At 40.5% G+C, this 13634-nt stretch overlaps 1 protein-coding gene across 1 annotated transcript in view; it reads left to right on the top strand.

Moving 5' to 3' along the window:
* Positions 1-9459, top strand: part of MCM10 (minichromosome maintenance 10 replication initiation factor) — a 56971-nt gene extending 47512 nt beyond the window's left edge. The window contains exons 15-20 of the mRNA XM_044679059.1: positions 2480-2621; positions 4039-4157; positions 4733-4846; positions 7425-7570; positions 9153-9195; positions 9305-9459. Of these exons, the coding sequence (XP_044534994.1) occupies positions 2480-2621; positions 4039-4157; positions 4733-4846; positions 7425-7570; positions 9153-9195; positions 9305-9388 (648 nt within the window). The 3' untranslated portion in view covers positions 9389-9459. The remainder of the gene's footprint in view (positions 1-2479; positions 2622-4038; positions 4158-4732; positions 4847-7424; positions 7571-9152; positions 9196-9304) is intronic.
* The last annotated feature ends 4175 nt before the right edge of the window (positions 9460-13634 follow it).

Raw genomic sequence — 13634 nt, 5'->3', positions numbered from 1 at the left:
GATTGAAAGATAAGGGCCATGTAATAGTATAATTGGGTGGATTTGAAAGTGGTTGAATAGTTGGATCCCAAGAGAAGTCATTAATGTTTTGATGTTTAATTAGAAGATTTCCAGTGAAAATCTCCTCTGTGTGTCTGATGTTGTGATTTTTATCAATTATTTAGTTGAGGGCATATATAGCACAATCATTCACAGATGATACAGACTTTGGAGGAATTGCTAATATGTTAGATTCTAAAGTTAGAATCCAGTAAGATCTTGCATGGCAGGGCTGGAATACTGGTCCAGAGTTACTAAGAAGGATGTTAATAGGAATAATTATAAAGTTTCATAACTGTTTGAACCATTTTCTTAAGCAAGAGGTGAAAGATGAATCTAAACAGGTCATCTATACAATCTAGGGGTCAAGTGGATTTCAAACTCAATATGAGTTGATAGTGGGAGATAGCAGCCAAAAACCTAATGTAATCTCAGGCTGAACTATTAGACAGATAATCCAGCTCTACCAGAAAGAAAGAAGAGCCTCAGAGTATGCCATGTGTGAGTCTTTAAAAAAAAAACTGAGTCTCTTTAGCATGGGAAATGAAAGACTTAAATATGTGATAACCAAAATGCCATTGTAGGGAAGAAGGATTGGAATTTCTCTGTCTGTCCCTGCACAGCTGACCTGGAACGTCTTTAAGTAGAAGGAAAAGCATGTTAGCGGTTAGAGCTCCCTAAAGCCGGGGTGGATTGCCTCCTCTGACAAACACTGGATGACCACTTTGAGGATATGTCATGGAGGAGAGTTTTGTCCTCTCCAGTTCCTTCTAACTCTTGAGAGTTGGATTCCTCAGGCCAAGGTCATAGCATGACACTGCCAGCACAGGTTTGGGCTCTTGTGCCGTAATGACATGTTGGCATTTACCTTCATTGCATAGCAATACACATCCAGGGCTTTGTAGGGGTGACTTTCCAAATTAAGAGTCAGTGTTGGGGTGCCATTTTATATCTGGTATGCTTCACATGTACCCACCTATGCATATACACAATAGCACACCCAGCTATTTCTCCTGCTTGTTTTTTACCAGTGTTTTGTCATGGTTGTTCCACTCCCAGATCTAATTGTTTAGCCTGAGGACATCCAAGTAAGAGCTGATATGGATCTCATTTAATCTGCAACCCAGGGGGTTACCCGAAGCAGGACAACCCAACAAACTGGAGTGCCTTCACAACTTTTAGAGGCTCATGGCTCGTTGTTTTACACAGACATTTGGATGGGACAATATTTGTTGCATTCTTATTGCTATGGTCTCCAGCTACTCCCTTCTCCAGTCTGTCTTCTACAGGGCTACAAAATTGATTTTCCTAAAGTACATATCTGACCTTCTAAAAAATCTCTAGTTAGTCCTTTTCTGTAGTACAAAATGGAACCGTCTGTTTGCCATTTAAACCCCTTTACAGGCTGGCTCTGATGTGTTTTTTCAGTCTGGTTACATAATATTTCTTCTTTTTATTTTTGCATCATGTACATTTCCTAATGTATCAGTCCTTCTCCATGACTTGGTGCAGGGCTATATCTGTCTCCACTCCTATCTTGGAAAGTTTTCTTTCTTTACCTCTGCTATTTTAAATCTCTTAACCCACTTTAAGACCTAGTTCGAAAACCACTTTCCATAAGAGGCCTTTCCTGATTTCCAAAATTGTTAGTGTTTCCTCATCTCAGCCCCACAAGTGAGAGAGGCACAGTGTCCGAGGATAGATGGTCAGATCACACCTGGAATATCATAAATGCACTGGATTCTTCCTTACTGGAGACTTTCAAGAAAAGGCTGGATGCTTGTCAGCATGTTGCAGAATGGATTCTTGTCCAAGAACAAGTTGGGTCAGATGACTTCTGGATCAATTGCTAGGATCTTTTCCATCTCTGATATTTGTGCTTCATACTAACCTATAGCTAATCTGAGGCAAGGGAAGAAGGCTAAGTTGTATGGACAGGGAGAAGTGGGTATTGACTAGCTCTCTTATCAGTCTTATCTTTTTATTTTTTGTCTGTGCTTGAATAAACTTAATCTTTATTATTTCTGCTAAGGTCAAAACATGTTCTGTTTATGTAGGGAAACCTCCATTCACAATGCCAGAGGTTATCAAATCAGAAAAACAAGTAGGAATGAGTCAATTGTGGAGACAGCTAGCTGGCTCAGTGGAATAAGAGCTAGGCATAGAGATGGAAGGTCCTAGGTTCAAATCTGGCCTCAGATAACTTCCTAGCTGTGTGACCCTGGGCAAGTCCTTAGCCCACATTTACCTAGCCCTTACTGTTCTCCTGCCTTGGAACCAATATGCAGTGCTGATTCTGAGATGGAAGGTAAGGGTTTGTTGTTTTTTTAATCCCTATCCTAAGATTGTATCTGTATTTAGTGATGTTCAGAATAATGTCTTGCTTCAATTGTACTTAGAAAGGTGGAAAAATGAATACATCTCTCTCTTCTTTTTCTAGTTAACAGCTATTGCCAAGTTACGAGCCAAAGGCCAGGTCCTCACAAAAACAGATCCAAACTGTATTAAAAGGAAGCAAAGTGACCTTCAGAGTGTCTTGGAGATAGCAGAGCGTGTAGAGAAAAGCACCTCATCATCACAAGGTAGAATAAATGAAAACTGTATAGTGGGTGAAGAAAAGTGGGCCAAAGAAAATACTTTTCCAAAGTAAGATGGTTCTGAAAATGTTCCTCAGTTGATCAACAGCATCCTCTCCACTCAGTCCATGTTGTTTACTCTGCTTATATAATGACTGAATTAGCCCAAAGTTCTTCCTAAACTACCCTTCTAATTGGATAGTGCCATGTAGGTTTTTTCTGTGAGACCTGAATTGAATTTTTATCATTGTACTGATGCCTTTTTAGGCCTAATTTTTATGTAAACTAAGAGTAGCTTATATTCTATATTTGATATATTAATCCGAAGGCCTCTCAGAGAGAGAGAAGCAATCTATGTCTCTTGTTTTCTGTCATAATTCTGAACTAAGCCATGCTGTTTAAAGTGAACCTTTGTAGAAAAGAATATCAATTGTTTACTACCACAAATCAGCTCTCAGGACAACTATGGGGCAAAAGGGATTTGACTAGGTCATGGAATTGGAACTAGAAAAGACATCAGAGGCCATCCGGTTGGACTCCCTTAATTTACGCTGGGAGACCCAAGAAGCTCACTCAGTGATTTGCCCAAGGTCACAGACGGAGAAAGCGATAATAGAATAAGGACAGGAAGAAGATTGAAACCTGGCTCCCTTTGACTCGAGGAGGCATGCTCTTTCCGTAGGACCACAGCTTCTTGCTGTTTCTCACAAATAACATTCCATCTCCCATCCTCTTCACTGAGCCTGTTTTTCATGCTTGGTCTCTACTTTCTTCTCACCTCCACCTGTCGGAATGCCTAGATTCCTCAGAGCTCGGCTCCAGGGCTCCCCTCTAGAGCAGGGCTTTCCCGATTCCACCAGCTGCCAGTGCCTCCTCTCCAAAAGTTATCTTATACTTATTTCATTCATATATATATATATTTTTTTTTAAATTTTTTAAACTATAAGACAATATGTAAAGTCCTTTGGAGTAGGGACTCAATTTTTGTCTTTGCATCTCTGGTTCCTGGCACCTGGTTGCCTCTTAATAAATGTGTGTTGATGGTTTTTAAGTCATAAGTGGCATTTTATGTTACTTTTCATCTTTCGGAAGCTTAAGACATCTGGTGAGATTGCTGGAGCCCTAGTTCCCCTCCCTGCCCACTGTTTTCCAGGTCAAAATTGCCCTTAATAAGAGAATAGTTTTAGGGCATATTTGGAAATAATCTGGTATCAGTGTTTCCATAACAAGAAGTGCTTTCCTCATGACTGTCCTGGGAGGTGAAGGGTGCAAATGTCACTGTATCCATGTTACAAATGAGGAGACTGATGCCCAGGGCAGTTAGTGACTCGCTCAAGAGATTTCAGAGCCGGGAGGTGCCTAGCGTAGGTAAGAAACCAGCCCGAACCGAGTGCTGGAAAGTGAAGTTTTCCTCTTTGTGTAGCTGAAGATGAACTAGAACCTGCCCAAAAGAAGCGCCGGGAGCAGCTGGCCTACCTGGAGTCGGAGGAGTTCCAGAAAGTCCTCAGAGCGAGGTCCAAGCACACGGGGGTGCTAAAGCAGGTAAGAGCCCGCCACTCACCCGATTCCTCTACATGCCTTTAGCCGGGGGTGGGGGTGGGGGGGGCCTGTTGGCCTTTTTTTCAACCCTTCCCTCTTATCCCCAAGAGGGATATTATAGCTGTTTCCTCCTCCTCTGGAGGCCCGCAGATTCTCAGAGGGAATGGTCAGTCCCTTTGAGCACCGATCCCTACAGAGGAGACCCATCCCGCAGTTCCTGCTGCCCAATGTGGACTGCCCCAAGAGAGTTCTTTAGCGAGACCCCCTTCCACAAGGAACCGGCATTTCCCCTTTCTTTGCTGCTGCTTGAACCCCTCCGTGTACCGCCTCGCTCTTCCTGAGAACTACTGTTTAGCCATGTCGGGAGAGATCACCCATTCTCCTTATTCTCCTCTTCCTGTTTATGCCTCCTCCCATTCTGAAGGGTTTTTTTCCCCAAAACATTGATTCCGTATGTGCAGGGTGTCATGGAGGTTTGGGCCATGCTGTTTGAGCTTTGGGGGCATTTTTCAAAGGAATTGTCTGGTGTCACACGTTCAGAGCACCTGTATGACAGCCTTTCAACTCTGCCCTTCCAGGCCGAGGCAGACCTACAAGAACGTTATTTTGAACCCCTGGTGAAAAAAGAACAAATGGAAGAAAAAATGAAATCTATCAAGGAAGTGAAATGCCGAGTGGTAACATGCAAAACGGTAAGCATGGGGGGGTTTCCCGGGGCCCGCATAGCTTATGTTCCGGATCAGGACTGACAGCACCAGACCCTGAACCATCCCTGAACTGCAGAGTCCCAACAGATGGCAGAATTCTTGGAGGTGTGTCTGGTTTCATTGGTCTTGAAACCAAAATGCTCACAAAAGGCTAAGAATTGTTTTCCCTTGAGTAAGTTTGGTTTTGCCTAATTTACAGTAAAGGTAAAATTTCTGTTTTCCTTGTTTGAGCTACAATTTTGGGAGAATAAAATTCATTATTTCTTTTCCCTTAGATGAACTCTTGCTGTTACAACATGGTAGAGCATTCCAGGATGATTTGCATCTTTAAAGTCCAAAATTCATTTCATAATAATGGTTCCCAAAGACTTCACTGATCTGGGGAAAATTTGTCATCCTGTGCCTTTATTTTAACTATTGTGGTTAAAATTGAGTCACTTGATAAGTGTCCAAAGCATAGGAACAAATAGTTTTCAGAATTATAAATTATAATTACTTGAAAATATGCTCCGAATTACTAAAGTAAGAAAAGTGCAAATTTAAATGACTGAGTTTTTACCTCAAACATGGACACAAATGACCAAAAGATTGAACAGTCATTGTTCCAGGGGACTGTGGAAGGATGGAGCCACCGATGCATTCTTGATAGAACTGTGAAGCTGTTCAACCATTCTGCATAGAGACAGAAAAGTCAAGAAACTGCCTGTGGCCTTTGACTAATATATACCCAAAGACCATCAGAGAGAGAGAAATAAATGTCCACCCTGTTCATTGTAAAGCAGCATTCTCTGAGAGAGCAAAGATTGAAACATAGTGGGTGCCCATTTGGGGGGAATGGCTGAAAACCCTTTATTAGTGTAATGAAACAACATTATGCAGTAAGGCATAGCAAATATAAGGAGTTTGGAAACATGGGAAGACTTACGAATTGATGTAGTTCAAAATAAGCAGAGAACAACATAGCCCAAAGTTCATAACTATCATTGAAAAGACATCTAAAAGGAAACCCCACTACTTGAAAAACCATTAGAAATCCTGTAGAACTGGTGGTAATGGAGCATAACGAACTATGCCATCAAGACAGAGAAAGAAGTTCAGGAGGATGGGATAGAAAAGTTTAGTAGCTGACTTTGGGCAGCAGGATGATTCCATGTAAGGATGCCCTTGAGCTATTACATAGAGAGCTCTTTCACAAACAAGCCCCAAACTCACTAATTCTGCACTCTGGAGGCCAAGGTCAAAATGCCTGACACAAAGACATATTGTTGAGGGCACGAATTATTTGTTTGTTTTTGGTGACTGCTGTTGCTGTTCAGTCATTCAGTTTTTTTTTCAGCTCTATGACCCCTTAGACTTTTGTTCATGGGGTTTTCTTGGCAAAGATACTAGAACAGTTTGTCATTTCCTTCTCCAGTGTGTCCCCATTTCACGGATGAGGAACAGAGGCAAATAAGGATAGTGACTAGGTTATGGAGTCACTCAGCTTAGCAAGTATCTGAGGCCAGATTCGAATGGAGATTTCACTCACTCCAGTCCTGGAGCTCTCTTTTCATTATACCACCTAGCTGTCCCTTATTCTTGTAAAAGCCATCACTAAATCTTGTGTATATACCATTTCTGTTGGTCTTCATGGAATAGAAGAAATTGGACGAGGCATGACAAAAAGATATCCCAGGGGATAGTTGTAATTGAGAAAGGTCAAGATGGTTGCAACTAATAGGAATAAATGTAAAGTCTTATATATAACAAGAAAAGAGTTCATTCAAAGCTTTCTGGGGTTTTTAGTTGTACTGTATGTTCATTAGTCAAATGGCCAGTTGTCAGAGGCCATTTCATCCAGTTTGAACCGGAACAAAAATCTCTTGAACAAACCACCGGCTCATAAGATAGAGCTGATCATTAACCAGCTGTAACCTACATGGAGTCTAAATCTGCCTCTAGCCGAAATTTGAGGCCAAGCACCACCCGTCTGGGAACTTTTTACATGACAGTTGTGAGGGGCGAAATGTGTTACTCTATGGAAAATGATTTGCAAACCGTAAAACACTCTGGATATAGATAGGTAGCTTTACTATGCTACTACTATATGCTGCTGCTATATTATATGTATTATATAGATAAAAACTATATACTTTAAAAGTATGTGTAGCTACTACTATACTTTATATATATATGCATATATAATATAATATAATATAATATAATATAATATAATATATATTCCCTGGAAGGTCAAATACTAAAGCTGAAGCTAAATACTTTGAGCACATAATGAGAAGATGGGACTCATTGGGAAAGACCTTGGTAGTGGGAAAGAGTGAAATAAAAAAGAAAAGATGACAACAGAGGATGAGATGGAGAGTTAGTGTCATAGAAACAGTGACCGTGAATTTGGACAGACATTAAAGATAATGGCAGATAGAGGGACCTGGTGTGCTGTGTATGGTCCACAGGGTCACAGAGAGTTGGACACAAATAATTGGCAAATATACACAAAATTATTATATTATCATTATTATTTTTAAGCCCTTGGTTTAAACAATGCCGTGTGGATTTTGTGCAGTGCAACTATACCCATTTCAAGTTGTTGGAGACATGCACCAGTGAGAACCACGATTACCATTGGCATGATGGCATAAAGCGGTTTTTCAAGTGTCCCTGTGGAAACAGAACCATTTCTCTTGACAGGCTACCTCAGAAGCACTGCAGGTAGGTGGTTTGCCAGGGTCCCTACTTTTATATGTTAACACTAAAGCTTAAATTGTTCCATAATGTTACCTAGATGCAATCAGAACTATTGTGTGAGGAATAGCTTTTTAATTTCTGTTTTGTTTATTTTATGATGGTTTTCTTGGTGAGGCAGAGGGGGATAATGCTAATTTTTAAATTGCAGTTTCTGCTAATGCTTAGGACCAATACCAGAGTTGAGTAGGCAGTGATACAGAATTGTAGGCCTCTTTCCCCTGATAGTGAAAATTTTGAAATTAGTTTTTAGATATATAGATTGATGAATAAAATGCTTAAGATAAAGGACCTTTATAAAAAGATCCTGACCTTTACTCTCCCAAAATGATTTCTGAAAATTATGGCATCTTGTATGTGTTTTAATGTAAAACTATAGTGTCAGCTAATAATAATTTCTCTATTCTGAGGAAAAAACAGTACTCCAGACTCTCAAACACAAGAGCATATGGACATGTTTGTTTCCAGGGAGCAGGATCTTTTTTAGGAGAGAAGGGAAGATGTGGATCTTAGGACATAGATTTAGAGCTGAAAGTAAACAGAACCCTTCTGTCTTAGAATCAATACTGGTTTCAAAGCAGAAGAGCAATATGGGCTAGGCAATGAGGATTGATTGATTTGCCTAGGATCACACAATTAGGAAGTGTCTGAGGTCAAATTTGAACCCAGGACTTCCCCTCTCTAGATCTGGCTCTATCCACTGAGCCTCCTAGCTGCCCCCAATTTGGATTTCATAATAATTGGCTCTATGGGAAGGCACCTTGAAACCTTTTGTAGTGCTGCAAGATTAATTAATATTAGCCCATAGTGTGATAAAAGCCAAGAAAGTGAATGTGATTGGATTTGGATTTGGATTTAGGAGTGAGATAAATGAGATCATCCCACTGTACTCTGTTGCAGTTATACCACATCTGAAGAAGTATATTTGGCTCTGGGTGCCACAGTTTAGGAAGGGCTTTGATAAACTGAAGAATGTCTAAAAGAGGTCAATCTACAGGGAAGGCCAGCAATCCCATTATTACATAAGGATTGGCTGAAGGAACTGTCGATGTTTCGCCAGAAATAGAAAAGACTCAGTAGAATGTGCTGTCTTCTGAAGAAGGGTTAGAATTGCCTGGTGCCTCCCCCCCAAGATAGGACTAGGAACAGGGATAGAAGTTATAGGGAAACTTCCTTATATTCCGAGGACTGCTATGGGAGGCCCTTCATTTAAGAACTCTAAGCAAGGATTGGCTGACCATTTGCCAGGTATGTTTTAGTGTGGGTTCTTTTTTGTTATAAATTGGTATAGACCAGTGATTCCCAAAGTGGGCGCTGCCACCCCTGGTGGGTGCTGCAGCGATCCAGGGAGGTGGTGATGGCCACAGGTGCATTTATCTTTCCTATTAATTGCTATTAAATTTTTTAAAAAATTAATTTCCAGGGGGCTAAGTAATATTTTTTCTGGAAAGGGGGCGGTAGGCCAAAAAAGTCTGGGAACCACTGGAATAGACCAAAGTCCCAGTGTAGACACATCATATTACTAATTCACACTCCTCTTTTATTTCAGTAATTGTGGCCTCTTCAAATGGGAAAGGGATGGAATGCTAAAAGTAAGTAATCAGCAAGACTGCTTTCAAACTCAATCATTTCACCTTGTTTTAGTATCCAGTACAAGAAATGGAGGTCAGGCTCTAAAAGAACTCTCTTCATTTTTTCCAGGAGAAGACTGGGCCAAAAATTGGCGGAGAGACCCTGTTGCCAAGAGGAGAAGAACATCCTAGATTTCTGAATAGCCTAAAATAGCCCTGCCTTCAATTGTTATCGTGCCACCTACCTCACTTCTTGTGTCTCCAGAAAAATAACCCATTGCTTCAATGTTGACCATAAATTAACAATCCGAAGGTTAAACCAAAAGGAAACACTCGCTCTCTTGCTTTCACTGGATTGGTCTGAGTGCTGATATTGACATTTAAAATAAGAGATGAAGACAGAGGTATTTCCTGTTTTTTTCCCAGCAACTGATGCCTAAATTACAGGGCTCAGGGAAGGCACTCTTTCCAACTAGCACATGCAGTTTAAACCGAACTATCTGTTTTCTCTCAGACAAGGTAAAATGTTAACATATTGGGATGAGAAATTCTCCTACTATTATTGAAAACCTGTTGGCGAATTAAATAGATCCATTCCCCTCTCCAGGCCAATTTTTAAAAATTACACTCAAAAGTAGAAGACCGGTGGTTTGGTCTCTTCCTGTCATTTCTGTTTTGTGACCTTGATCAAGTCTTTGACCTCTTCTTCCTCTTCTCTGCACAGTAGCCCTAAGAATCCCAGCCTCCTCCCTCTCCCTGACTGCCATTGAGTGAATTGATGAAAAAGCCTTTTAAATACTTAGTATTTGCAAAACAAAACAAAACAAAAACCTAGATTGTTTTTGATTCAATGAACAGCATATTTTATATGACTAGTAAGGCCTTGCTACTGAAAGACAGGTTATTTTTGTTTTTCTCCAAAAAGAAAAAGGTCAATGAAACTTAAGAACGTCCAACCCCATCCAGTACAAACTGTGAGGAATTGTTAAATATAACTTCTGAAAGCAAATAATTCATTGCCTTTAGAAACCTGTTGTACAGGATTAAAACAAGAGGAAGCAGCTGTCCATCTAGGGACAGGAACTTTGAGCACGAAAGCCTCTGGAGAACAAATTCTGGTCCTTCAAGTTCACCACATCTCTAATTTGTATAGTAGTAGGTAGGTGCTTTGTTCTACATCTCACAACTACACTCTGGAGTGTCTCATCTTCAAGATGGTTTTTGTTTTGTCTACTAATGAAGATTAATCCTTTGTCTCAGCTCACTGAATCAAGATACTTGGAAACACTTGGTAATGGCCCATTTCAAGTGAATGTGCTATTCCTGCCACTGGATTAAAGCAGCTGAGTCCTTGAAAGCATGTTGCAAACTCTTTAATCAAACCTGAACAAAAACTGGCTTTTCGAAGAGCCTACTGGCCCTTAGGAACACTTCTCCTCTGAGCAAAAGGAGAGATCAGCAGCCTCATGCTATGTAGACTGGAGAGAGCACAGTGTTATTGCCTGGCTGGTAGAAAGGCTTAGTGCTAGCCTTTGATCTTAGTGAATAATTGACATCAAGGCTGATAGAATTGATTTGGGGATCCAGTGTTTATGTGTGCAAATTCGTACAGTAGCAATAAGGTCAGTTCTGACTGCAGATATGAACCTCTTTGCAAAATATTAAATATCTCCTATACTGCCATTACAATTATGTGTCCTTTTATTAACCTTGGTCATTGGTAACTTAGGTTTCCTCAGGATTTACATTGTCACGTCAAATATTCATCTTGGCTTGTCAAACGTTCAAGATGGACAATTAAAATAGGATCCTAGAATTAGAGATTTCAAACTGGAAGGCTCTTAGAGGTCATTTAGTCTAAATAATTTCAATTTGTAGCTGAGGGAAATGGGCCCAGAGAAGCTAAAGCGACTTAACCCTAAAGAAGTAATTATCAGCTGGGATTCAAACTTGGGTCCTCAGATTCTCTGTAGGGAATTGGTCAGAAAAGGAAAATTAGATGGCGAAAAATGAAATAGATTTGAATGTTGTACTCACTGTGTTAGTCATCTGGGTAGTTGGGAGGGTGTTTTAAGTACTATTTAAACTTTTAATAAATTTCTGGAATTGAATTAATCACATTCCACATTTGAGTTGGGAAGTAATGTACATTGAACTTTAAATCGGAAACTTATTTTCTAACCTGAGCTCCAGCCTTGTCAGTAACCCCAGGAAAGTCAGTCCTCTGGGTCTTGTTTTCCCTTCCTGCAAAATGGAAGGGTTGATCTTCCCTGGAGGGATACATAATGGCCTTTCCAGTTCTAACATCCTATGATGATATGTGAAGAGTGGGGGAGACATGCATGAAAAAAGCCACCTGAAATCTCAAATTGCACAAACAAAACAGCATGACATGACTATATCAGCAGGAGCATCGTCTCCAGATTAAGCACCACTGTGTGCCGTATATATATATGGGTCAGATCATGTAGCCAATCTGGGTCCCCATCAGTCAAGATGAGGGGACTCCGGAGGGCCACATCATGAGGCTGGAACCAACAGCAGAGCCCCAGTCATAAGGAAAGACTGTAGACATCACCATAATTGGCCTCCAAGATCTGAACAGCTATCATAAGGGGAGAAATTTTGCTTATTTGGTGTCTCCAAAGGGCAGAACTAAAGGCAACAAATGAACATTTCAGGTAGGCAAATTCAGTTTGATTCCATGAAATGAGCTTTTTTTTTTTTTTTAAAGAAGGGGTTCCCCATTCCTGGAAGGGTTAAAGTATATTCTGGAAAGCCAGCCTGACAATCACTAAGATGCTATTATTCTAGTTTTGTGCTCCTTCAAGACTCACTTTGAGATCCTCAAAAGAACAATTTAAAATCAGGATTTATTTCATGACCCTCCTTTAGTGTAGGAGAGATTTTAATTATGAACCAGATATATAAAAGGTAAAAGAAGGACAAACTCCATGTCCCAAAACAAGATTGGCCTCTCTCACCTAGTGGAATTATTAGAGTGGCCAGAGGAAAGATTTACTGGCTAAAAACATCTGTATCAACTGACATTTGCTTGGGATTTTAACATTCCTTCCTCCTCCCTTGTCATATCTTCTAAAATGCCAGTGTTCTTGTCAGGAGATGTAATCCATAAAGTCGGTCACACTCAAGTCTTTGTGAACTTAGATGGCTTTTACCAGTTGGAGAATACTGTGTACTCGGGCAAAAGGGGGATGGTTATTGGCAGGAAAATGGTGCAGAAACACATGACCAGGAGCCCTAAAGGCACACTCCTTCTTGTCTAAAAGTAAAATCCCCTTCTTACTAATTTCTAGCTTAAATGTAACAATGCCCAAATCCTTGGCAGTATTGGCTTGAGTGTGGTTTGCCCTGCCAAGGACATTATTGAAATTAGGATACACCACTGGAATTTAATATGGAATTTGAAAACTCATGTGGCATAATGGAGCCCTTGTTAAGGATTTGGGGTGTGAGGGAGGCGATAGAAATCACAGTTGAGCCTAGTAAACATTTCCGGCCAGGATTATTTATCCAGAGTCAGACTGCCAGGTCTGGCCACTGAAAAGGAAAGCTTCCTTTTGCCCAATCCCTTACCAAAACAACTCTTGGGTTTTGTTTTGTTTTGTTTTTTAAGTCTGTGACCCTCTTGTCACTCAATGGAAATGTGTGCAAAGAAAGACATATTAAAAAAAGGTGATACATATTGGTTTTTCTGTTAGGGTGATGTGGAAAGAACATTGGTTTTGGAGTTAGGGGACTTGGGTTTGTCTCCCGGTCTTGCTTCTTGTTGACTGTGTAACCTTGGGCAAGTCACTGCCTTAGTTTCTTAACTAAGTTAAAAGCCTTATTTGGTATGTTGACTCCTTAGAATAAGAGCCAAGGATTATTTTTGCCTTTCTCTGTCCTCAGCACTTAGCCTAGTACTTGACATAAAATAAACACTTAATAAATATTTGTAGCTTGCTTGTGCCTGGTTTGGAACTTTAACCATATCTGACTGCTTATTGACCCATTCACATCTCTTAGAGGGGAGGGAGGAAGAGAAATGAACTGAAGGAGAGAGCAGGCACCTATGAGAGAGAAAGAGACCTGAGTTGGAGGAGCAGATTTGATTTCCTGATGACACAAGAGCCTTTATCCACGTAACTCTTTCCAAGGAACCTTTTGGGCCAAGAGATAATATTGATGGACAGAGAAGCCAAATGGCTTGAGAGAGGGCATGAGCCAGAAGTAGTGGCAGAGTAGCCTTCCCAAGAGAATGAAATTCCTAAACCTAAACTCAAAACTTTACTCCACTTCCATTTGACTGCTGCCATCTTGGTGACTATTGTTATGTTATGTTACTGATATGGGACTGTCATACTGATGATAAGACGGCCCAAGCCGAGTGAGAGTGGGAATCCCTAGATGAACACCAAGACCCCACAGGAATATTTGTAACTAAACCAAACACCCAG

Source organism: Gracilinanus agilis, chromosome 5 (genome assembly GCF_016433145.1).
Source record: "Gracilinanus agilis isolate LMUSP501 chromosome 5, AgileGrace, whole genome shotgun sequence".
Lineage (NCBI taxonomy): Eukaryota > Metazoa > Chordata > Mammalia > Didelphimorphia > Didelphidae > Gracilinanus > Gracilinanus agilis.
This window is presented reverse-complemented; position numbering and strand designations above follow the sequence as displayed.